Raw genomic sequence first — 23350 nt, 5'->3', positions numbered from 1 at the left:
GAACAAGCGGCAGTGAGGAGGGGTGCAGGGGGGTGGGCGTGCATCGGTCAGGGGAGGGGGCCCATGCGTGGAGGGGGCTCTCACTAGGCTCAGCCAATAGGCTGGTGTCTCTCACAGAGGGCCTCTCTTTTGTCTGGTATTGAGTCACTCTCATTACCACTGGACCAGACCGGGGGACAATTAACCAGCTGGTGGTGCAAGCAGGCCAAATTACACACACTTGCGCGCACACGTGCACACACATACGCACAGAAACACACACAAATAATGTCACAGTATAATGCAAATAACAACAATTCCTGAATACAGTCAAAGCAATTACAAACGGAGTCAGACATTTACAATAACACACAGATAAAGTTAAACTAACACAATGACATATAGGATAAGCACAAGCACACACACATAAACAAACAAGAAAGGGGTGAGTGAATAAGTTTGTTTATAGGACTCCGCCGTGCGAGCTAACAACACACGTTATCTTATTTGATGTTATTCTGGGGAGGTTACTAACCCCAAAACACAGGGAGAGCCATTCGCTGGCGGGGTAGCACCCGCTAGTATTTTGAATGGTTTAGAGCTTCGCTAATTTTAGCCCACTGTTTCTGTTGCTTTTCTCCATGCGAAGTCACAGAGTGTCAAAACAGCAGACGTGACATGCGGGCTATGAATAAAAGCATGAGTGTTGTTTGCACATAAGATTGCACAATCCCAAGCGCCAGCCTGGTCCTTCTCGTAACACCACACGTCTTCACACCCGCCCCATCTCAAATAGACGACCGGACCAGTAGAATACGGCACAGGCTTATTTCCCACAACATTCATTCCCTCTGGTTGCCAGGGGAGGAGGATCATTAATAACCTTTCAAAATGAATGCCTATCTTTATAAGACCAGCATTCAGCCTGGAAGGTCTATAGACTAATCTATTTATAAAGACAAATGTTCCACGGGCACTTCACCCCCTCTTCGAGAACATGCCACTGCCACAGAATTGTCTGTCTTCTCACTTTCCTGTCCTTATATCCCTCTCTGTCTGACAGAATTGTCTGTCTTCTCACTTTCCTGTCCTTATATCCCTCTCTGTCTGACAGAATTGGGTTCAAACACTATTGATAATCATTTCATATACTTTAGCTGGACTTGATTGAGCTTGCCTGGCACAATGGAGCCAATAGAATAGTTGCAAAATTGCAAACCACACCCATCTGGCACACCAAAAAGGCTAAAGTAAGCGCTCAAATTGAACCCAGGTCTGCTGACTGAACTCCAAGTCCCTCTCAACATGGGATGAAATTAATGGTTTCTCGTGCTACTTGTGGTTAATTGAGCTGACACTACGCTGCTCTGGTGGAAAATAAACAGCAAATATGGGTGAGAGGCTTATCTGAAATAAAATAAGTCGATCTCATTCTGATTATTTACAAGAGATTTACAAGCCTGGGGATTCTCAGCAATGTATGTTAGATAATAATAAATAATATATGCCATTTAGCAGACGCTTTTATCCAAAGCGACTTACAGTCATGTGTGCATACATTCTACGTATGGGTGGTCCCGGGGATCGAACCCACTACCCTGGCGTTACAAGCGCCATGCTCTACCAACTGAGCTAGATACCAGTGGAGGCTCCTCAGAGGAGCAAGGGGAAGACCATCCTCCTCAGTGAATTTCAGAAAAATGTAAATAGTGAAACATTAAAGTGCAATATGTAACTTTTTGGGCAACCTGACCAAATTCACATAGAAATGTGAGTTACAGATCTATAATTATATATGAAAGTAAGTCTAAGTAGCGGTAGATCTGTTCAATATGTGCTATTTATATGCTTGGTTTTGGGGTCTTTTACTTTCGTTATGTTTTTCGTTATGGGAAATATATTTCACAGCAGTGATTCTCTACACTATACTAGCTTATTTTGTCACATAAACTGAAATTAGGCAAACTATTCAAGTTTTAGCAACCAGGAAATGGTACAGAGATTTCTGCATAGAAGAACTTTAAAAAAGGTATCCTTTTGGATAAATCTATAATAAATACATTCATGTAACCAAATAATTGATTAAAACACACTGTTTTGCAATGAAAGTCTACAGTAGCATCAACAGCTCTCTGTGGGGTAGCACTGTGGTGAAGCCTGAGGACAGCTAGTTTCCGTCCTCCTGTGGGTACATTGACTTCAATACAAAACCTAGGAGGCTCATGGTTCTCAACCCCTTCCATAGATTTACACAGTAATTTTGACAACTTCCAGAGGATGTCCTCCAACCTAGCAGAGCTTTTGCAGCATGATCTGACATTTTGTCCACCTAGCACTGAAAGCATAAGCTACAGCTAGCTAGCACTGCAGTGCATAAAAAGTGGTGAGCAGTTGACTCAAAGAGAGAGAAATACAATAGTTGAACAGTTTTAAACAAATTAATTTCTTCAAAAATTAAGGAGAAACAAGAGAGAGAGAGAGAGAGAGCTATATTTCCCTTTCTCTTTCACATTTTAGCTAGAGAATACAGCTAGCTAGTTTAGCCTACTCAAACACCCAGCTCAAACAGAGAGAGATGTCATGTTAGCTAGCTGGCTCTGGTTATTCAGCACTGGAACTTTTCCATGTCAAGGTAAGCTTTTGTTTTTATTAATTTATTGCCACCGCGACCAACCTGTGTAACTGCTAAACTGCTTGCTGACTGTACACAGTACTGCATGATTGTAGAGAGTTTACTAATGCATTAGTTCTAGCAGCTATGTTGACTATGATGTTAGCTAATATGGTGACAATGATGTGCTCATGCTGTTTGTATGTGGCTGCTATGAAAGTGAACTGAGTTTGTGTGTGATCAATGGTGTATTAATTCCGCCGATTCTGTTGAAAATCTTTTCCTAAATGGAAGCAAACGGAATGAAGCGGGACTAAATATAGCAGAATTTGTCCAATAGAAAAAACTCTTGTATGCAACTGTTGGACTAATGATTACACACTAGATCATCTAGATGCAGGCAAATGTGTGCAAGGCAGTATTGAATGTGTCACCTTGATTACAAAATACTGGATCTTTCATTCATAGGCTAGGTTGTAGCAACTTCAGGATGGGTATAGCGAAAATTAGAGTATCATGCCTAAACCTATCAACGTTACATTGAGATGGGTAAATGGATTGTGAATGACAGTCATCCAATATGTCAGCTCGGGGATTTGAACTTGCAACCTTTCGGTTACTAGTCCAACGCTCTAACCACTAAGCTACCCTGCCACCCCTTAGCTGTGGTATATTGGCCATATACCACACCCCCTCGTGCCTTATTGCTTAGGTATATAACAGAGGTTATACATGAAAACACAATGAGCTGATGGGATTATGGGTTACTTCCGGGCGAACATTAACGTTGTGATGGAGTATCATAATGGAATGGCACCCTATTCCCATTATAGTGCACTACTTTCCACCTGGGCCTATAGGGCCCTGGTCCAAAGTAGTGCACTATATGGGGAATAGGGTGCCATTTGGGACGCAACCTATCAGTCAGGGTATGACTCAGTGTAAAGACTGTGGTCAGAGTCAGACACTTTATCAGTGGTTCCACATGCAGCTGCCCCCTCAGTGACAGCGTACACTAGACACACTAGTCACTGACGGAGTCACTCAGTCGGAACACAGAAGGCCAAAATGTTCTTCCTACCCGTCAATATGTATGGCATTTTGGCTTCCGTTCCGCCTTGTATATCCATGGAGCTGTGATTGAACATAACTGTGAACTTTATTGAACGTAATCATACGAATGTCCAGACCTCTGACTGTGAACTCACACGTAAGTTGTGACCTTTGAGATGTATAATGGTTAATGTGATTAAACAATAATATCAATGCATCTATCTGGTTATTAGTGATGGGGGGGAAAATCGATACAGATACATATCGGGATAATATTTTTGATGGTATATCGTGTCGTTTTGACAACATTTCAATATTCTTTATGCGCTAGTTTGCTGACCCTGAACTAAAATTCCAGTATTTTTCCTTCATAACTTGTTCTCCATCTTCTTTTTAAAAAGGGAGCCAATTTGTTTTCAACCTTTGTTTGGAACATCGAATCCCAATAAAATCACAGTATCGAATCACAATACATATAAACTGAACAAAAAAATAAAAGCAACATGTAAAGTGTTGGCCCCATGTTTCATGAGCTGAAATAAAAAATCCCGACATTTTTTATACACACAAAAAATTGTTTCACGTTGCGTTTATATATTTGTTCAGTATAGAATCACAAGAATCGCAACACCTATCGTATCGGCGCCTAAGTATCGTGATAATGTCGGCTCATCAGGTCCCTGGCAATTCCCAGCCATACTGGTTATGACCAGGTTTTTTGGAGCAACAGGGATTGTGATTATAAGACAATGTCCTACAAGTATAAGAGGTCAGAAATTCCACTTTCACTATCGTTAGATCAATATGCTGTCAAGAAACCATTTGGACTTAACTTTGGGGAAAATTCTAAGAACAAATATTGTGTCAGGAATACTCAGGATTCCTCCTTAGGTTGATCGTCATGTGTTACATGGAGTCTAGACTAGCTAGACCTTCCAAGAAGGAGCCATCATCCCATGATCACTCTAAGAATTCATAGATCGAGTCGCCATAATCCAGACGAGATATGCCAGTTTAAACCCAATGTGCCAAGGTGTCTAGCCCACCCCTTGAGGGTCAAATACTACACATACCAGATGTATCTGAAGCGTTGAGTCAGTAGGTCATCAAATTGAGCTAATCTGGCAACCGTCCACACGCCCTGAGACAACTCGCTTGGAGGCCAAAGTTTCTAGTACTACCCACTCCGAACCCTTAGTAATAAGAAGTTGTGGTTTCCAGGCAGACTCCAAGGTGGAGGTTGGCCCTGACTGACTGACTGACTGACTGATTGACTGACTGACTGACTGACTGACTGACTGACTGACTGACTGACTGACTGACTGACTGACTGACTGACTGACAGAGCAGACGGCAAGGAGATGGAGCATCTGTTTGTGGGCAGCCAGTGAGTCTGAATACTTGTCTGGTGCCAACTGATGCCCGAGGCATGTAAGCGTACCGGTATTTATCAAAGCGACCCACCGTATCTCAAACTTCTGAATCAACCTTGACAACACGCCCTCACTTGGAAAAGTAGCTATAGTAAATATACCAGTCTAGACAGCACTCCTTGATTCAATAGGGGCTGTCGTGTAGTGCTTGCATGGGCACTGTTGGACCTTTTTCAGGCTACAGGGCTGAGCCAAGCCATTTTGTGCTGGCCTGGTATTATATACCACCATAGTTGTCAGACACTGTACTGGAAAGGACCATGTGAAAGGAAAATATCAGAGCCAGCCCAATACAGTTTGGGTCAGCACGTTAGTATGAAAAGGGCATAACAGTTTTGATCTGAGGGGTGTTACCACAGTTGAATCCCCTTGCCCAGTCCTCTGGTGTTTGCTATGTGTCCTCATGTGTAGGGTTCCCATCAATGCAACAGCAACAAGAGCTTCCACATGGGTGCTGAGCTAATGACATGGTACAGAGGGCATGGTGCCAGTGTTGGCATAGCCGTGAGGATAAAATGCAAAGATGTCTTTCTGCCTGATACAGCCATAACAGCTGTGGGATTTATCACTTACCTGTAATTCTTCCTTATCATATACTTTGGCAGTAGGACACCTAACCCAAATTGTATTGGATATATAATTAGGCTCACCAATGGACAATGTGTAAAATTGCAAATCATCTAACATAGTTGACATAGCTAAGTCCAAACTCAAGCAAGCTTCACAGATGAAGAGCAGGTGGCCAATATTTACAGGATGAAAGTAGAACAATGTTTTAGAAAGACAGCCCACTTTCAGGTGTTACTGAAGTCAAAAGATGGGAGTTGTTCCAGAATGTATAGAAGGTGCAAAATAAAACAACACTCATTGATAGAGGTGTCGGCATGAGCGTGGCAAACATCCGAATAGCCAATAACCGCATTGCTTTGCCACAGACCCACTTGTCTTTCACACTTCTGACTGAGAGTAGAAAGAAAAATGTACAAATGCGTTACATATACAAGGATAGAGCTATATCTAGAGTTCATTGAGTAACTATAGAGCTGGGAAACGTGACCGCAGGCAAATTACTCAAGGTACGGTTGCATTGCGAGATATTTAGGAGGGGATAACAGTTTGTTTATATTCAGTAAAGGTTTGCAGATGTGAGGTAAACTTGTTGGAGTAGTCCTTACAGACAGACATATACTGAACAAAAATATAAACGCAACATGTAAAGTGTTGGTCCCATGTTTCACGAGCTGAAATAAGAGATCCCCGAAATCTTCCAAACGCACAAAAAGCTTATTTCACTTCAGTTTTGTGCACAAATTTGCTTACATCCCTGTTAGTGAGCATTTTTCCTTTGCCAAGATAATCTATCCACCTGACAGGTGTGGCATATCAAGAAGCTGATTAAACAGCATGATCATTACAAAGGTGCATCTTGTGCTGGGGACAATAAAAGGCCACTCTAAAATGTGCAGTTTTGTCACACAACACAATGCCACAGATGTCTCAAGTGTTGAGGGAGCGTACAATTAGCATGCTGACTGCAGGAATGTCCAACAGAGCTGTTGCCAGATAATTTAATGCTCATTTCTCTACCATAAGCCGCCTCCAACATAATTTTTTGAGAATTTGGCAGTGCGTCCAACCGCAGGCCATGTGTAACCATGCCAGCCCAGGACCTTCACATCCGGCTTCTTCACCTGCGGGATCATCTGAGACCAGCCACCCGGATAGCTGATGAAATTGAGGAGCATTTCTGTCCGTAATAAAGCCCTTTTGTCGTAATTTTTAAAATTCTAATTGGCTGGGCCTGGCTCCCCGGTGGGTGGACCTATGCCCTCCCAGGCCCACCCATGGCTGCTCCCCTGTCCAGTCAAGTGAAATCCATAGATTAGGCCCTAATGATTCTATTTCAATTGATTGATTTCCTTATATGAACTGTAACTCAGTTGAAATTGTTGCATGTTGCTTTTATATATTTGTTCAGTAGTTTGTTTAGGCATTTAAACATGGATGTTATTACCACATGCTTCGTTTAAATACACTGTCACTTTAAGACAGCGGCCACTTACCGCTTTATCAAAGTCCATCTCTGAAAAGAATCTATACCAAGGCTCATTCTCTAAATCTACATCTTCTGGACTAGTGTGCGGAGTCTACAGGGGCCGTGGCAAAAAGGAAAGGAGGAGAAAGACAAAGAGAAGACAGTTCAGACAGCACAGCATTTACAGACACAGGCAATGAGGCTTTGACACATTCTTGACGTGATCCAGACGACACTCCCACATTCCCGACATGCTGGATTTCTAAACAAAACATGTCCTAATCCAAAAGGAATTCCTGAAGATTGGTCTGTAGGCCAGGTGAGTTATCCAAGGCGGGGGAAGAAGAAGAAAATAAAAACGGACATTTCTGATGAGTGATGGTGAGGATGACGGATTCGCTATCAAATGGATAAAGACATACAACACATATTACCTGTGACGTCAGCAAATAATATAAAGCAGAATCGCACTCAACTAGAGTGTGCAGTCTGTGCACACGTGTAAGAGAAGACACAGAAGTGTGCTTTCATAGGTCCCATCTGCTTCTGATGATTGTATTCCGACTGAGATCGTATTATTCTACTTCTTTTAATGTGAATGTATCTCCTAACATGCTTATGCATAGTGTATTTCAATCATTGAGCCACAATGGCAATAAGGAAGACCATAATTCACAGAGCAACAGATATACGAGGCTAGATGAAAACAGGAGACCGAATAGCCTTCTGCTAATGCTGCCAGGAACCTGACACAGAACCACAGACCGTGTCCTGTAATTAAAGAAATTGTCGCATCACATACAGTGTCTGTCTGACAATGGTGGAAAGCATTAACAAGGCCTCAATCTCTACTGTTCAGTATGTGGTGCCACAGGGATGAGTCCCACCATAACTGAACTCCAGACAAACAATGATTACATTATGATATAATCAAATAACTGTTGTACTGTAGAGAGGCATCTCTATTCTCTTCTGTATGAGCCACACGGAGAGGCTATCAACTAAACCAACTGTGAGCTAAAACCCATATGCAGCATTTGTTTAAAGGCCCACTCACTAATGAATCTCATGAGACATTAATACGTGGTACTGTTTAAGAATCAATGGGTGTATGTCATCGATACAATTGACTGTAAATATCACAGTGGGCCTTTAATGCCCCTAACACAGTGGGCCTTTAATGCCCCTATCACAGTGGGCCTTTAATGCTCCTATCACAGTGGGCCTGTAATGCGCCTATCACAGTGGGCCTTTAATGCTCCTATCACAGTGGGCCTGTAATGCCCCTATCACAGTGGATCTTTAATGCTCCTATCACAGTGGGCCTGTAATGCCCCTATCACAGTGGGCCTTTAATGCTCCTATCACAGTGGGCCTGTAATGCCCCTATCACAGTGGGCCTTTAATGCTCCTATCACAGTGGGCCTGTAATGCCCCTATCACAGTGGGCCTTTAATGCTCCTATCACAGTGGGCCTGTAATGCCCCTATCACAGTGGGCCTTTAATGCTCCTATCACAGTGGGCCTTTAATGCTCCTATCACAGTGGGCCTGTAATGCCCCTATCACAGTGGGCCTTTAATGCTCCTATCACAGTGGGCCTGTAATGCCCCTATCACAGTGGATCATTAATGCCCCTATCACAACGGGCCTTTAACGCCCCTATTACAGTGGGCCACTAATGCCCCTATTACAGTGGGCCACTAATGCCCCTATCACATTGGGCCTTTAATGCCCCTATCACAGTGGGCCTTTAATGCCCCTATCACAGTGGCCTTTAATGCCCCTATCACAGTGGCCTTTAATGCCCCTATCACAGTGGGTCTTTAATGCCCCTATCACAGTGGCCTTTAATGCCCCTATCACAGTGGACCTTTAATGTCCCTATCACAGTGGGCCATTAATGCCCCTATCACAGTGGGCCTTTAATGCCCCTATCACAGTGGCCTTTAATGCCCCTATCACAGTGGACCTTTAATGCCCCTATCACAGTGGGCCTTTAATGCCCCTATCACAGTGCCCTTTAATGCCCCTATCACAGTGGACCTTTAATGTCCCTATCACAGTGGGCCACTAATGCCCCTATCACAGTGGGCCTTTAATGCCCCTATCACAGTGGCCTTTAATGCCCCTATCACAGTGGACCTTTAATGTCCCTATCACAGTGGGCCACTAATGCCCCTATCACAGTGGCCTTTAATGTCCCTATCACAGTGGCCTTTAATGTCCCTATCACAGTGGGCCACTAATGCCCCTATCACAGTGGGCCATTAATGCCGCCCAGATTCAGTCCTTTCAGTTGAACCCGGGTGGCAAACACTGTATTGGGACACTGATCTACAGGTATTCATACTGTCAAAGATAATGAAAAATATCCATAGCATTTTTTGTCCATAAACTGTGTACTGTGTAAGACTCCTTTCCAAGCAGATTCAAGGCAATTTTTGCTGTTGAAACACCGCAAGACAATGGCCAAGGCTTGTAAGTGATACCTCCACACCACCAGCTAGGTCATCTGTCATTGTAATTGTATCCTCCTTTAGGAATGTTGTACACATGGCAATTCAGTCTACCCTTACATTACCTACTAAAGCTGCCCTAGTTAGTGAAGCAGCCACCTAAGCTCTTAGAGGGAAACAGCTTACACAACATGCGTAGAATAGAGACTGCAGAGGCAAACACAGAATCACACGCGTGGCATTGGGAGCATGGCTGTCGTACCTTTCTCTCCAGTTTCATCACCGACGATTTTCCCGGCTCGTACTCGAAGATGCTCTTGGGCTCGGCACGGTACTTCCTGGTGTCTACCTTTTTGTCAGGGGGCTCCCAGTCGTTCCTGTAGGGGGAGGGGAGGAGAGAGCAAATCCCTATTAAGTCAAGCAGTCTCCATGGCAACTAGCTTGGGCTAGTTTTGTGGGTAACAGCTCCATCATCAACAGTGTTTTCCCATACAGTAAAGCTTGTGCCCCTCCCACTCTCCATCTCTCTCTCTCTCTCTCTCTCTCTCTCTCTCTCTCTCTCTCTCTCTCTCTCTCTCTCTCTCTCTCTCTCTCTCTCTCTCTCTCTCTCTCTCTCTCTATCAGAGCCGTTTTAAGAGATTATTTAATAAAGAATAAAATGTACGGTCATGTTTTAATCTGAGAGTTAAGTGTTGCATGATATACTTTTACAGAAACAAATGCTTTCTATCACACTGAGACCCAGCAATAAAATGTTTTCAGTTCTTGGTCCGTATCTCCGAGGCCATGCAAGCCACAGTATTAAGCCCTGTTGTCTCTTTGAGAGGGACAACTTTATCTTCCCGGTTGTAAAAAAAAAAAATGTCTGCCGTCAAAATTGACACATTTTATGGACAATTTAAAAGAAGTGTGTGTAATTATTAATGATCATTTTTTTTTATATTCAAATTGTTTACAGTAAGTGAATATCTCAGGAATAGTTAAGTGAGTTGTCAGGACTGTGTAATCATTTTGATCACATTAAATAAGAGCTTATCAAGAAATGTCCTCTGTGGAGGACACACTATGTTTTTCATCTCCTGTATTCATTGACTGTAAATGTCATGTTTTTCATGTTTACGTCCCAATTTTGCACTTACAATAAAAGATAAATAACAATATTTTTTTCACATTGTTTTCTTGGTTAAATGATTTTTTATACCCCAAACACTTACTATATGTATGTTACGTAACAGTGTAATAAAATAAATACAATGAATCTACACTTTTTTGTGGGGGTCTCAGGGGGCTATTACCCCAATTACTTAAGGATCAAACTGCTTATTGTAGTGGCAAACATTTTACAAACGTCATTGTCAAAGAGCAGACAGTGTTCCACAAATGGATAGACATCACAAATGCAGTCTCAGCAGGGTCACACGCTAGAGATAAATAGACGTAACATGTACAGTGCATTCAGAATGTACTGATTTGGAAAGGCAAACACATGAGCAAAAACCAAGCCATGAGGTCAAAGGAATTGCCCGTAGAGGTCCGAGACAGGATTGTATCGAGGCACAGATCTGGGGAAGAGTACAAAAAGATTTCTGCAGCACTAAAAGTCCTCAAGAACACAGTGGCCTCCATCATTCTTAAATGGAAGAAGTTTGGAACCACTAAGACTCTTCCTAGAGCTGGCCGCCTGGACAAACTGAGCAATTTGGGGGAGAAGGGCCTTGGGCAGGGAGGTGACCAAGAACCTGATGGTCACTCTGACAGAGCAACAGAGTTCCTCTGTGGAGATGGGAGAACCTTACAGAAGGATAACCATCTCTGCAGCACTTCACCAATCAGGCCTTTACGGTGGAGTAGCCAGACGAAAGCCACTCCACAGTAAAAGGCACATGACAGCCTGCTTGGAGTTTGCCAATGGGTACCCAAAGGACTCTCAGACCATACGAAATTCAATTCTCTAGTCTGATGAAACCAAGATGGAACTCTTTGTCCTGAATGCCAAGCATCACATCTGGAGGAAACCTGGCACCGTCCCTATGGTGAAGCATGGTGGTTGCAGCATCAGGCTGTGGAGATGTTTTTCAGCGGCTGGGACTGGGAGAGTAGTCAGGATCGAGGGAAAGATGAATGGAGCAGAGTAGAGAGAGATCCTTGATGAAAACCTGCTGCAGAGTGCCCAGGACCTCAGACTGGGGCGAAGATTCACCTTCTAACAGGACAACGACCCTAAGCACACAACCAAGACAACGCAGGAGTGACTTTGGGACAAGTCTCTGAATGTCCCGCCAGAGCCCAGACTTGAACCCAATCGAACATCTCTGGAGAGACCTGAAAATAGCTGTCCAGTGACTCTCCCCATCCAACTTGACAGAGCATGAGAGGATCTGCAGAGAAGAATGGGAGAAACTCCCGAAATACAGGTATGCCAAGCCTGTAGCGTCATATCCAAGAAGACTCAAGGCTGTAATGGCTGTCAAAGGTGCTTCACACAAAGTACTGAATAAAGGCTCTGAATACTTATGCAAATGTGATATTTCCGTTTTTTATTTGTAATATATTTGCAAAAATATCTAAAAAACACTTTTTGGCTTGTCATTATGGGGTATTGTGTATAGATTGATGAGAAACATTTTTTGGGGGGGAATCCATTTTAAAATAAGTCTGTAACGTAAAAAAATGTGAAAAAGTCATTGCACTGTCTACACCAAGGAAAGGGCTTGAGTTAATATGGCACGTCATCTGCAGCTTCCGTGAGCAAAAGTTTATCCTCCATCACCTGTCTTCCTTCTTTCTCTCCATCACTCATTCCTCCACACACGCCTTAGAGCAGGGTTCCCCAAATTTGACACCATAAGTTTTCTGAGCAAAAAAAAATAAAAAATGAATATAAAAACAACATATATATTTAAAACACCAGCAAATCAGCTCCAAGTGATTTTAATTGAGGAAATCTGTTGCAAAATATTACCATGTATAATAGAGACATATATGTGATTGTATACAAATGAAAATAAGTTTTGAAGTGATTATGTTTTAGTCAACTATTATATCTGTTTGGCTTCTTGTGTTCAATGTGCAGTCTACAAATTATTTGTAATTATGTTCCGGCCTCCTGGCCATCTGCTGAAGAAAAAATCGGCCTGCGGCTGAATCTAGTTGATGATCCCTGCCTTAGAGAATGGATTTTCTTTGCCAGAACTAGCATTTAAGGGGAGGGGCGAGAAGGTTGTCTAATCACATGTAGTGTGACAAGCACAGGAGGTAGTAGAGGTTAGACAGGACCTAACTGGGGACAAGGTAACCACGAGGTTAGCATGAGTCGATGTCAAAGGTGAGGAACAAAGTACTGTTCCTACTGCTCTGTACTCATCTACTGTAGATGCCCTTCTGATTCCTGAAGAACATCTAATATAACCAGAAAAGTAGAATTCCTGAATCCATGACAAGTGTGTAATCAAGTGTGTAGGTTACATTTTACGTGACTAAATATTCAGTACCACACCAAACATGTTAGCTAAAATGAATATAATTGTATACCTCTTATTGTATCTCATTACAGTCCCTCGTCTAAAAGTGCTACCAAAAATGCATCCCCTTGTGGACAGCTCGGGCACAGGCAATTCACTTCTAATGAAGAGTAAGTTCATTGGGTTAATAAGAGGTCTTCGAGGACACACTATACTACTGTCCATATTTAAAGGAACGGCAATAGAAAAGGACTTACCTTTTGGCAGGTTTGAGGGAAGAGGACCGTGTTGGCACAGGCATAGACGACCTATGGTCAACTTCAGCGGCACTTTTTGATCGTGGGACCGCTTTCACTGAAAATAAACACAAAAGAGCATCAGGCTCTGCTATGAAAGCGGCTTGTAATGTTTTGCTTAAACTGAAATGAACTGAAATCTTTCTCAGTGTCTAAAGTGTTCGTGTAGGGGCTCGTCCTCACAATTTTATTGTAAAGTCAATATAAACAAGAAACAAAAACCATGCTATTGAGATCACATTATATATATTATATTATATATAATATAATATCTATAATATATAATATCCAATCCAAATTGCCTCCCAGCCTTTCATCCAAAGTCATATAGAGACATTCAATCTCAATCTCTACCACCTCAATTTAAATGTGTCATTTAAAAAAATATATATGCACTTTGAGATTATTTTCTGTAATAAAAAGCGCTATACAAGTTAAATAAAGGATTATGATTCATGTCTGAATCTAAGAGGAGGACAAAACGCACCTTCTTCCACATAACCATAGGGGGAGTGACCATCATCTGTAACATAGGGAAACATCACTATTAGAAATAGACTATACACATGCACATACTAGCCTGCTCCACTGGCAGTTCCACTTGTATACGTCTTCGCTATGCAATGTTAACCAAGGGCGGGTGACCCCATCTATTGTCTGTTAATAGGCTTGATAAAGTGGTGCTACATATTTAGATCCTCAGTATAACCAGTAGAGGTCACTTTGATAGCAGCAGTGCCCCACTGTAACGACAGAATCCTGCGAACTGCTTCCTATAGCAATGTTACAAGCAGTGAACTTGTAGAATGGCAAGGTCAAGTATGTGTTGACTACATTAATCAACTGTTCAAGACGGGCACCCTAACGCATCGTCGAAGATGATCCAAAACAGAAGTGAGATTAATAATAGCAATGAAATGTTTTTAAATGTAGACCAAAAAGACATGTTATAGCCTGCATCTACAACAATAGCTCTCTCCGAGGGGGGGGGGGGCATAGTTTAAAAAAACATCCAATCACGATGCCCGAAAATCAATATTCATTGGTAATTCAAATACATTATGCTGACATACTATATTTTGTTAACAAGAAATTTGTGGAGTGGTTGAAAAACGGGTTTTAAGGACTCAAACCTAAGTGTATGTAAACTTCCGACTTCAACTGTATGTATTCCATACATTTCTGCTGTAACACAGGGTACAGCCAGAGCCGTATATAATATATCCAAATACAACGCTATAAGGCCGGGTACAGCTCTTAAAAGGGCACAGTAAAGCGTCTCTTCCTCCTCTGTTATTGCACAGTACAGTATGCCCTTTACTCCATCAGGTCAGCTATTACATTTCTTCAAACACTCTGTAAACAGAGTGCTTTTCGGAGGTTGTCAGTCAAAGCACTTTGGAAGACGCATAACATATCTTCATGAATAAGTAATGCTGTTCTTGGGAAATCTTGGAATAGCGTACAATTTTCGCACAACACTTTCTTTGATCAATTATTCGATTTATTGATCGATTGACTCAGTAAATAACCAGACATCAGGTCGCTGGGAAGCAGACATGAGCAGAAACAAAGGGAAAATAAGTAGATCTGTACACAGCACACACACTGAGTACACCAAACATTAGGAACACTTTCCCAATATTCAGTTGGGATGCCGGCCCGTGTTGACTCCAGCGCTTCCCGCGGTTGTGTCGAGTTAGCTGAATGTCCTTTGGGTGGCGGACCATTCTTAATACACACGGGAAACTGTTGAGCGTGAAAAACCCAGCAGCGTTGCGGTTCTTGACACAAACCGGTGCGCCTGGCACCTACTGCCAAACCTCATTCAAAGGCACTTAAATCTTTTGTCTTACCCATTCACCCTCGGGAATGGCACACACACACACACACACACACACACACACACACACACACACACACACACACACACACACACACACACACACACACACACACACACACACACACACACACACACACACACACACACACACACACACACACACACACACACACACACACACACAGTCCATGTCTCCACTTCATAGACACTGATGGATGTGGATTGAACAAGCGACAACGATAAGGCATCGTAGCGTTCACCTGGTCACTCTATGTCAATGGATAGAGCAGTTCCTAATGCCTTGTATACTCAGTGTCTACTGTACAAAACTGCATGCAAGGTGATGTAGGCCTACATGAGACATGCTCGGCAATCATGATTTAAAAACAACTGTTAACTGTTAGATAGAGCAGTTAACAGTTCGATAGTTTCAGTGTAGTCAATACAGTATAAGTATATATATATATAATACAGTATATGCACCAACTAGACCGGTTTACAACTAGTGTAGCGTAAAAATGCTGATACACTGTACATGGAACACAGACAGTGTGATCTACTACCGCCTGTATAGTACATACAGAGCCTTTCTGTCATGCTTGGTTGTTGTAATACATAGCACTTGAGCACCATCTAGTGCAGGGATGGGCAACTGTATTGGGGGTAGGGGCCACAGAAAATCTGAACTCATCACAAGGGGCCGCAGTGTGGCTCGCGGTTCTGCGTACCCACACCCTTACCTAGACATGCAGTCAGAGCCTGCCTTAGGCTTTTGGGGGCCCTAAGCACATTTTGCCTTGACTTATGCCACGTTAATATGATATCTGAGTGAAAGTGACTTACAAACCAATGGCCCCCACCCCGGTCCATAATTGACCGTGATTACTACAAGCTTATAGATAGCTGGCTAGACTAAAGACTAACTTACCAATACATAACACAATCACCGGCATGGGCTTATTGAATGTCTGTCATTGACTAACATAACAAGAGAGCAACTGCTGATGCACAACCACATTTTGAAATTGCACCTTGGGTAATTCTACTATTCTAACTCTCCACAGTAAGTTGGGACCCTGATTGAGTTCCATTTGAAATGGATCCACGGGCCTACAAAAACGGGCTGCCAGTTGCACATCCCTGATCTAGTGTCCCAAATGTTCCTCATCTGTCTCCAGTACTGCATCTTTGGATCAGGAAGAATCGAAATGCCGGGAAATGTCTGTTCATGAATATATTCACATTAAACGATGAGCAGAGCTCACAATATATGGTCCATGAATTAGGTCGTGCAAAAACGGTACTCGTGTTAAACATTAGTTCAAGTGAAATTCATGGCGTAGTCTTGTATTAATCTCACTCGTAGTTTTACTGAGCAAACCAGGGCTCCAATTGCTGACCCGTTTTCAATTCTATCAAGGCAACGGTAAGTAACAAAAGGAGAGTCAACACAGTCATAAGGACATTATAATGAAGGGATTATGCATGATTAGTAAAGTCAGGAAGTGGAGCCACGATTGCTATTGGGTACCTGTTGTTTTCATCTGCCTAGGATCATAGGATTCAGGGAATATGTAGGTGGGGCGATATGGGTTTTCCTCAACAGGTTCTGAGCGAGGCGACGGAGACAAAAAAAAAAACAACACACACAACGTGACACCAACGAACACACTGACAGACTCACAAAGGCAGCGGCTTGACAGAAACAACAGACACGTTGGTCAACGTCAAATCAAACACACACATGAGGACAGGCAGTCCGATTTTTGTTACGATCCCCTTACCTGGAATTCTGTGTATCTGTTTAAACATGTTCTTGTACCAGTCCTTTGACTTATCTGTGTTCTGAAAAGAAAATATTCATGTTTTTTTGAATCGTATTTAAAAACAAACAGGGGTTCTGACAAAAACATATATACATGGATTGGCATTTGGCAGTGAGGCATATCGTTTTTTGCACCACTGTACTCCCTACCTAAGCATTAAATGAAAAATGCCCTGTGAAGGAGGCTCCCGAGTGGCGCAGCGGTCTAAGGCACTGCAGTTCAGTGCTAGAGGCGTCACTACAGACCCTGGATTGATTTCAGGCTGTACCACAACCGCCCGTGATTGGGAGTCCCATAGGGCGCTGCACAATTGGCCCAGCATCGTCCGGGTTAGGGTTTGGCCGGGGTAGGCCGTAATTGTAAATAAGAATTTGTTCTTACCTGACTTGCCAAGTTAAATAACGGTTCAATAAAAAAAGTATTAAAAGGCTACAGATTATTTAAAAAAGGCACAATAAAAAAAGGGACTTAAACTATCAAGCACAACTCATAACATCTGGACGATACACTCATAGGTGTGTCTTAGCCTGATTCCAGATCTGTTTGTGCTGTATAACTAACTCCTATGGTTGTTGTCATTGTTTGGCTGTACAGCTCAAACAGATCTGGGACCAGGCAGGCCACTCTCCTCTCTTTATACAGTAACTTCATATTGTTTTCTTACCCGTACTGGCACGATGGGCTGGTTCAGTGGGCCCAAGATATGGGATTGAGAGTACCTCATCCTCTTGCCATCCATATCTGGGTGTTGGCTCAGTTCTCTCTCTGTTCCAACTACAGGTCCTGGATCAGGCGATTTGTCCCTCTCTGGGGTGGGGTCTGAAAAAGCCAACATTGCTGTGTCAAAGGGAAGAGAAGTGCTACAGTGGGTCCTACCAGTCAAAATCTGTACTGGCAAATAGCTCTACATACCCCATACGATCCACAAGCATACTATGCAAATGATATACAGTCATTTCAATGGTAAAACATGATTATGAACAGATGACACAAAAATAACATAGCAATTGAGATAACGAATTACAAAATTACCCCCCCCCAAACATATAATAAGTGCAGTATTGTATAAGATAGCTTGGTATTGTTATGAAGTACTATTCTTATATGTAAGTATGTACATTGATCCAATATCTCAGAGCAGGAGCAAGAAAACACGTCACAACGGGCCGACATGAGGCTGTTCAGGCAGTAAGGGGTGAAGGTAGTAGATGGATCCTGCTCGTTCGACACTACACAGAAGAAAATGGACTGAAACAGGTAGGGACGATTTTGAACCAACAAATGAGCTAAATCGATCCATGTTATCAGGTAATGAAAGTAAATGTTGTCCAGCCAGCAGAAGGAACTAATATTGAAAAGAGGAAGCAGTGGACGAGACACAAGACACATCCAGCGCATACCTTCCATAATAGAAAGCTGCTTTTGTTGCTCTGTTGTGAGGAGGGGACAGAGATGGGACAAAGGACAATGAAACAATGCTAATCAAAAAGGGTCAAGTCTGAGCTGCTTTGAGCTGGTCAATACATGCTGGCAAACATAGAGTAAAAGCCCAATCAGCCTTCCAGTCAGTCTCACTTGGCTCTCTATTCCAGGCACCTACATTCAGAGTTTAGTCCACCCTTCACAGTGTGGTCAACAGATGGCAATTTCATCCATAACCCACATTCCGAAACTACACAGAATCAGGGGTGCTTACCTCTGTTGTGTTGTAGCAGAACTACGGTTGGGTTGACAGTGCCAGCGGTGGATGGGTAGGCAGAGGTGGCCTTTGTCGACGAAATATAGTTCTGAATGTCAAAAGAGGCAGGAAGCTGGGGTTCTTCTGTGTTCACAGGTGAACTTCCCTGGTAATGAGTGAATAACACTTGTGAGTGATGCTGTTCCTCTCTTATACTTATTTCGTTTTTGATAATAATGATGAACTGGGTAGTATGAGTAGTTGAGCAGGAACATATTCTGGTTTGCTAAGAAAACACAGCTTTTAGGCAATATTATTGACACATAATACACAAGAAAAATAAAAATTTATTCACATTAAAACAAGCATGCAATTATCAGATGTATTATCCCATAAATGCCCAAAATAGAGGAAATGATCAAAAATCTTAGATGAAAACGCACCTGGGCTTGAGTTCTGTTGACTGTAGGTAAATCAGCTGTGATGTCGTGGAAGCCTCCATCAGCAAATCCCGTTTGAGCGCTGTCTCCATTGATCTGGCCGATCCAACCACCTGAAATGATCCCAAAACAATCTCAGTTTGGCCAGTGAATAACAGTGCAAGACGACCAGAATCCTAGCAATACTGAAAGATACACAAACAAACCACTGTACTCTTGGCAATCCTTGTCTCTTGGCAATTAACACGTTTCAGAGATTAACACCAAACTACAAACAGGAAACAATTCATCCTCAATTAAATAAATCTCTGGCTGATGCTGCGGTGACCAAACGCTTCCTATAGCGCTTTTCCCGGACAGAGATGCTAATATCTCCATGGAGAAAGAAACCCAATGATTCTCCCACAATCTGTGAACTTTGTCATCAGAACAAGGCGCCTATTCAGTGGTCTGTAAAGGCTGTTTGTTCCAATGGCCTTTATATTCAGTCTCAACAACAATTAAAGCATCTCCCCAAAAGCCTTGGCCAGTTTAAAGCCCAGTTGTAACTGAATTCGACAAACGAGTCCACAGTTAAGGCACTGTTTCCAAAGTGCAGTGTGGGCAGGTCCGAACGAAAGTTTTTTTTTTTTTTTTTGACGAAACACAGGAAAATATGAGCAATCATTGTCAACGATTCCCTGTTGTGCGGGGCAACCAAATGTCAATACACTTTCAAATGTGACAAGTTATCTCACTTTAATATCAAAACAGCAGAAATATGTGCATATGTGAGTCCAACTGTACTTGATGAAGTACAGTATCTCAAGAACTTCTGTGAACAGAAAAGCTTGGCAATACAGGGAATTTTCTTCCATATGCATCAAGAGAGCAAAACAAATGACTAAAATAGTCATTATTGCTAGTGATTCACGCGATGACATAATCAAGATATTACAATGTGCTATTTTGTTAACGGGAACACTTCCTTCCAGTTTGCCTCATCAGCTATATTACATCTGACTTGTCCCTTTCACAGAGCTATGATGGTGTTTCCCCTCGACTCTGTATTAGAAGGAAAACACTACATAATACCAGAAATATTAGATATACTGTACATATGTACATATGCTGTACTATCTAAGATTTTAGAGAGCAGCTTTAGCATTCTCTTTGACTTACTTGGCGCTGTGTCAACATTTGATTCTTCACTGACGCAGTCCTCGTCGTCTATGTGGACCAGAGTGGCCCTCAGAGTCACGACCCCCTTCCCTTTACACACCCTTGTAGGGTCCAGCTCTATAGATCGATAGACAGGTACACACAATGATGTTAGCACCAGACTTTCATTGGATCTTCACAGTCACTCATTGTTCAGAGGCAAAAGATGTGTGAAACATCCTCACAGACACACATTGTTTGACTCGATTCTCAGAGTGAGCTTCAATAATCACCATGAGACACAGTTCTATTGCCTCAGGTCCTGAGGCAATCTATGTTACTTCACGCCCCAAATTCTAAAAATAGAATGTAAATGTCAAATCCAGGCCAACACTTTAATACTCCCCTCATCCATATAATGAATTACGCACTAACACCATTAGACAAACTGAAATGGTACACCCACACAGACAGTGTGGTGAAGAAGGCGCAACAGTGCCTCTTCAACCTCAGGAGGCTGAAGAAATTTGGCGTGTCACCTAAAACCCTCACAAATTTCTACAGATGCACAATTGAAAGCGCCCGATGTCGAGCTGTATCTCCGCCTGGTACGGCAACTGCACCGCCCACAACCGCAGGGTTCTCCAGAGGGTGGTGCGGTCTGCACAATGCATCACCGGGGGCAAACTATCTGCCCTCCAGGACACCTACAGCACCTGATGTCACAGGAAGGGCAAAAAGATCATCAAGGACAACATCCACCCGAGCCACTGCCTGTTCACCCCGCTACCATCCAGAAGGCTAGGTCAGTACAGGTGCATCAAAGTTGGGACCGAGAGACTGAAAAACAGCTTCTATCTCAAGGCCATCAATCAGACTGTTAAACAGCCATCACTAGCATAGAAAGGCTGCAGCCTACATACAGACCTGAAATCATTGGCCACTTTAATAAATGGAACACTAGTCACTTTAATAATGGCACTTTAATCATGTTTACATATCTTGCATTACTCTTCTCATATGTACACTACCGTTCAACATTTTGGGGTCACTTAGAAATTTCCTTGTTTTTAGAACAAAAAGCCAATTTTATTCCATTAAAATAACATCAAATAGATCAGAAATAAATCGTAGACATTGTTAATGTTGTAAATGACTATTGTAGCTGGAAACGGCTGATATTTAATGGAATTTCTACATAAGCGTACAGAGGCCCATTATCAGCAACCATCACTCCTGTGTTCCAATGGCACGTTGTGTTAGCTAATCCAAGTTTAACCTCTTCAAAAGGCTAAATCATCATTAGAAAACCATTTTGCAATTATGTTAGCACAGCTGAAAACGGTTGTGCTATTTAAATAAGAAATTAAAACTGTCCTTCTTTAGACTAGTTGAGTATCTGGAGCATCAGCATTTGTAGGTTCAATTACAGGCTCATAATGGCCAGAAACAAAGACTTTCCCTTGAAAAATCGTCAGTCTATTCTTGTTCTGAGAAATGAAGGCTATTCCATGCGAGAAGTTGCCAAGAAACTGAAGATCTCATACAACGCTATGTAGTACTCCCTTCACAGAACAGCGCAAACTGTCTCTAACCAGAATAGAAAGAGGAGTGGGAGGCCCCAGTGCACAACTGAGCAAGAGGACAAGTACATTAGAGTGTCTAGTTTGAGAAACAGACACCTCACAAGTCGTCAACTGGCAGCTTCATTAAATAGTACCCGCAAAACATCCGTCTCAACGTCAACAGTGAGGAGGCGACTTGAGGATGCTGGCCTTCTAGTTTTCAGCTGTGCTATATAATTGCAAAATGGTTTTCTAATGATCATTTAGCCTTTTAAAATGATAAACTTGGATTAGCTAACACAGGAACGATGGTTGCTGATAATGGGCCTCTGTACGCCTATGCAGATATTCCAGTAATAATCAGCCGTTTCCAGCTACAATAGTAATTTACAACATTAACAATGTCTACACTGTATTTCTGATCAATTTGATGTTATTTTAATGGACAATTCTTTTAGCTTTTCTTTCAAAAACAAGGACATTTCTAAGTGACCCCAAAGTTTTGAACGGTAGTGTATATACTGTGTTCTATACTATCTATTGCATCTTAGCCTATGCCGCTCTGACATTGCTGATATTGCTCATCCATATATTCATATATTCTTATTCCATTCCTTTACTTAGATTGGTGTGTATTAGGTACTTGTTGTGGAATTGTTAGAAATTACTTGCTAGATGTTGCTGCACTGTTGGAACTAGAAGCCCAAGCATTTCTCTACACTCGCAATAACATCTGCTAACCATGTGTATGTGACCAAAAATATACACTTTGATTTGAGTCTGTCATTACATCCAATTAGTACAACTGTGTTGTAAACACTGGCAGAGACACTATTGTTGTTTATTGTTGTTTAAAATGGATGCAGATTGTTAACAAGTGATCCTCCTCGCCATATCCAGTGTGTCGAAGGTGTCCTGGAGTTCAGCCTGATGAAAGATAGATGAGAGACGTGGAGGAGGGGGAAGAGGAGTTAATGAGTGTGTTCACCTGCAGACGGAATCAGATCGGGAGAGCCTTTCATGCTTGTCAGAGGGGTGATTCTGACGGCAGACACACAGCGAGGACCTGAGGGGACCGGAGGAGCTGCCAAAACAACAGACAGACACAGTGTACAAGTGTAAGCTGGGGCCAAATTCTCCAAAGTGAACATTGGGAATGGTAGTTGCATTGGCAGGGAGGGGTGTTCAACGCATTAAGGGGCAAATCAAGGCGGAGGTCTTTTTGCTAACACTTCAACTGATCCCCTGGGTGTAAGTGAACCTCACCAAGGCGTGGTCAGCAAAATAGAGCTACAGTACGTACACCTGTGTCTTTTCCTCTTACAACATATTTTAGGACATTAGCTGATGAACACTGTGCTACTTAACATTGTATGTTACTACATACGCAACATCCTGATGACATAAACAACACCCATGAGTTGACAGAGAACACAGAGGAGAAGTGTTGACACAGTGAGGAAAGTGGAGCTGGAAGACAGACCGCAGGAAGGAGATGATAGTGACAGATAGGGACACACTGCTGCAAC

The 23350-nt window shown here is 42.4% G+C and overlaps 1 protein-coding gene across 6 annotated transcripts in view; it reads right to left on the bottom strand.

The window, feature by feature from the left end:
• The window catches only part of LOC124041433 (sorbin and SH3 domain-containing protein 1-like), a 72681-nt gene that overhangs the window by 20159 nt on the left and 29172 nt on the right, over positions 1-23350 (bottom strand). For 3 of the 6 annotated variants that reach the window (XM_046359000.1, XM_046359005.1, XM_046359001.1), the window contains exons 3-13: positions 22810-22905; positions 20278-20394; positions 19120-19229; positions 18695-18842; positions 17663-17817; positions 16957-17017; positions 16704-16781; positions 13814-13849; positions 13288-13384; positions 9832-9946; positions 7140-7223 (exon numbers count right to left, since the gene is read on the bottom strand). In XM_046359000.1, coding sequence (XP_046214956.1) covers positions 7140-7223; positions 9832-9946; positions 13288-13384; positions 13814-13849; positions 16704-16781; positions 16957-17017; positions 17663-17817; positions 18695-18842; positions 19120-19229; positions 20278-20394; positions 22810-22843 — 1035 coding nt within the window. In that variant the 5' untranslated portion in view covers positions 22844-22905. The remainder of the gene's footprint in view (positions 1-7139; positions 7224-9831; positions 9947-13287; positions 13385-13813; positions 13850-16703; positions 16782-16956; positions 17018-17662; positions 17818-18694; positions 18843-19119; positions 19230-20277; positions 20395-22809; positions 22906-23350) is intronic. The other 3 variants (XM_046359002.1, XM_046359004.1, XM_046359003.1) reach the window with 3 other exon arrangements.

The sequence above is a fragment of the Oncorhynchus gorbuscha genome, linkage group LG08 (assembly GCF_021184085.1).
Source record: "Oncorhynchus gorbuscha isolate QuinsamMale2020 ecotype Even-year linkage group LG08, OgorEven_v1.0, whole genome shotgun sequence".
Taxonomy (NCBI): domain Eukaryota; kingdom Metazoa; phylum Chordata; class Actinopteri; order Salmoniformes; family Salmonidae; genus Oncorhynchus; species Oncorhynchus gorbuscha.
The sequence above is the reverse complement of the archived record's forward strand: the minus strand, read 5'-3'. Positions and strand labels throughout refer to the sequence as shown.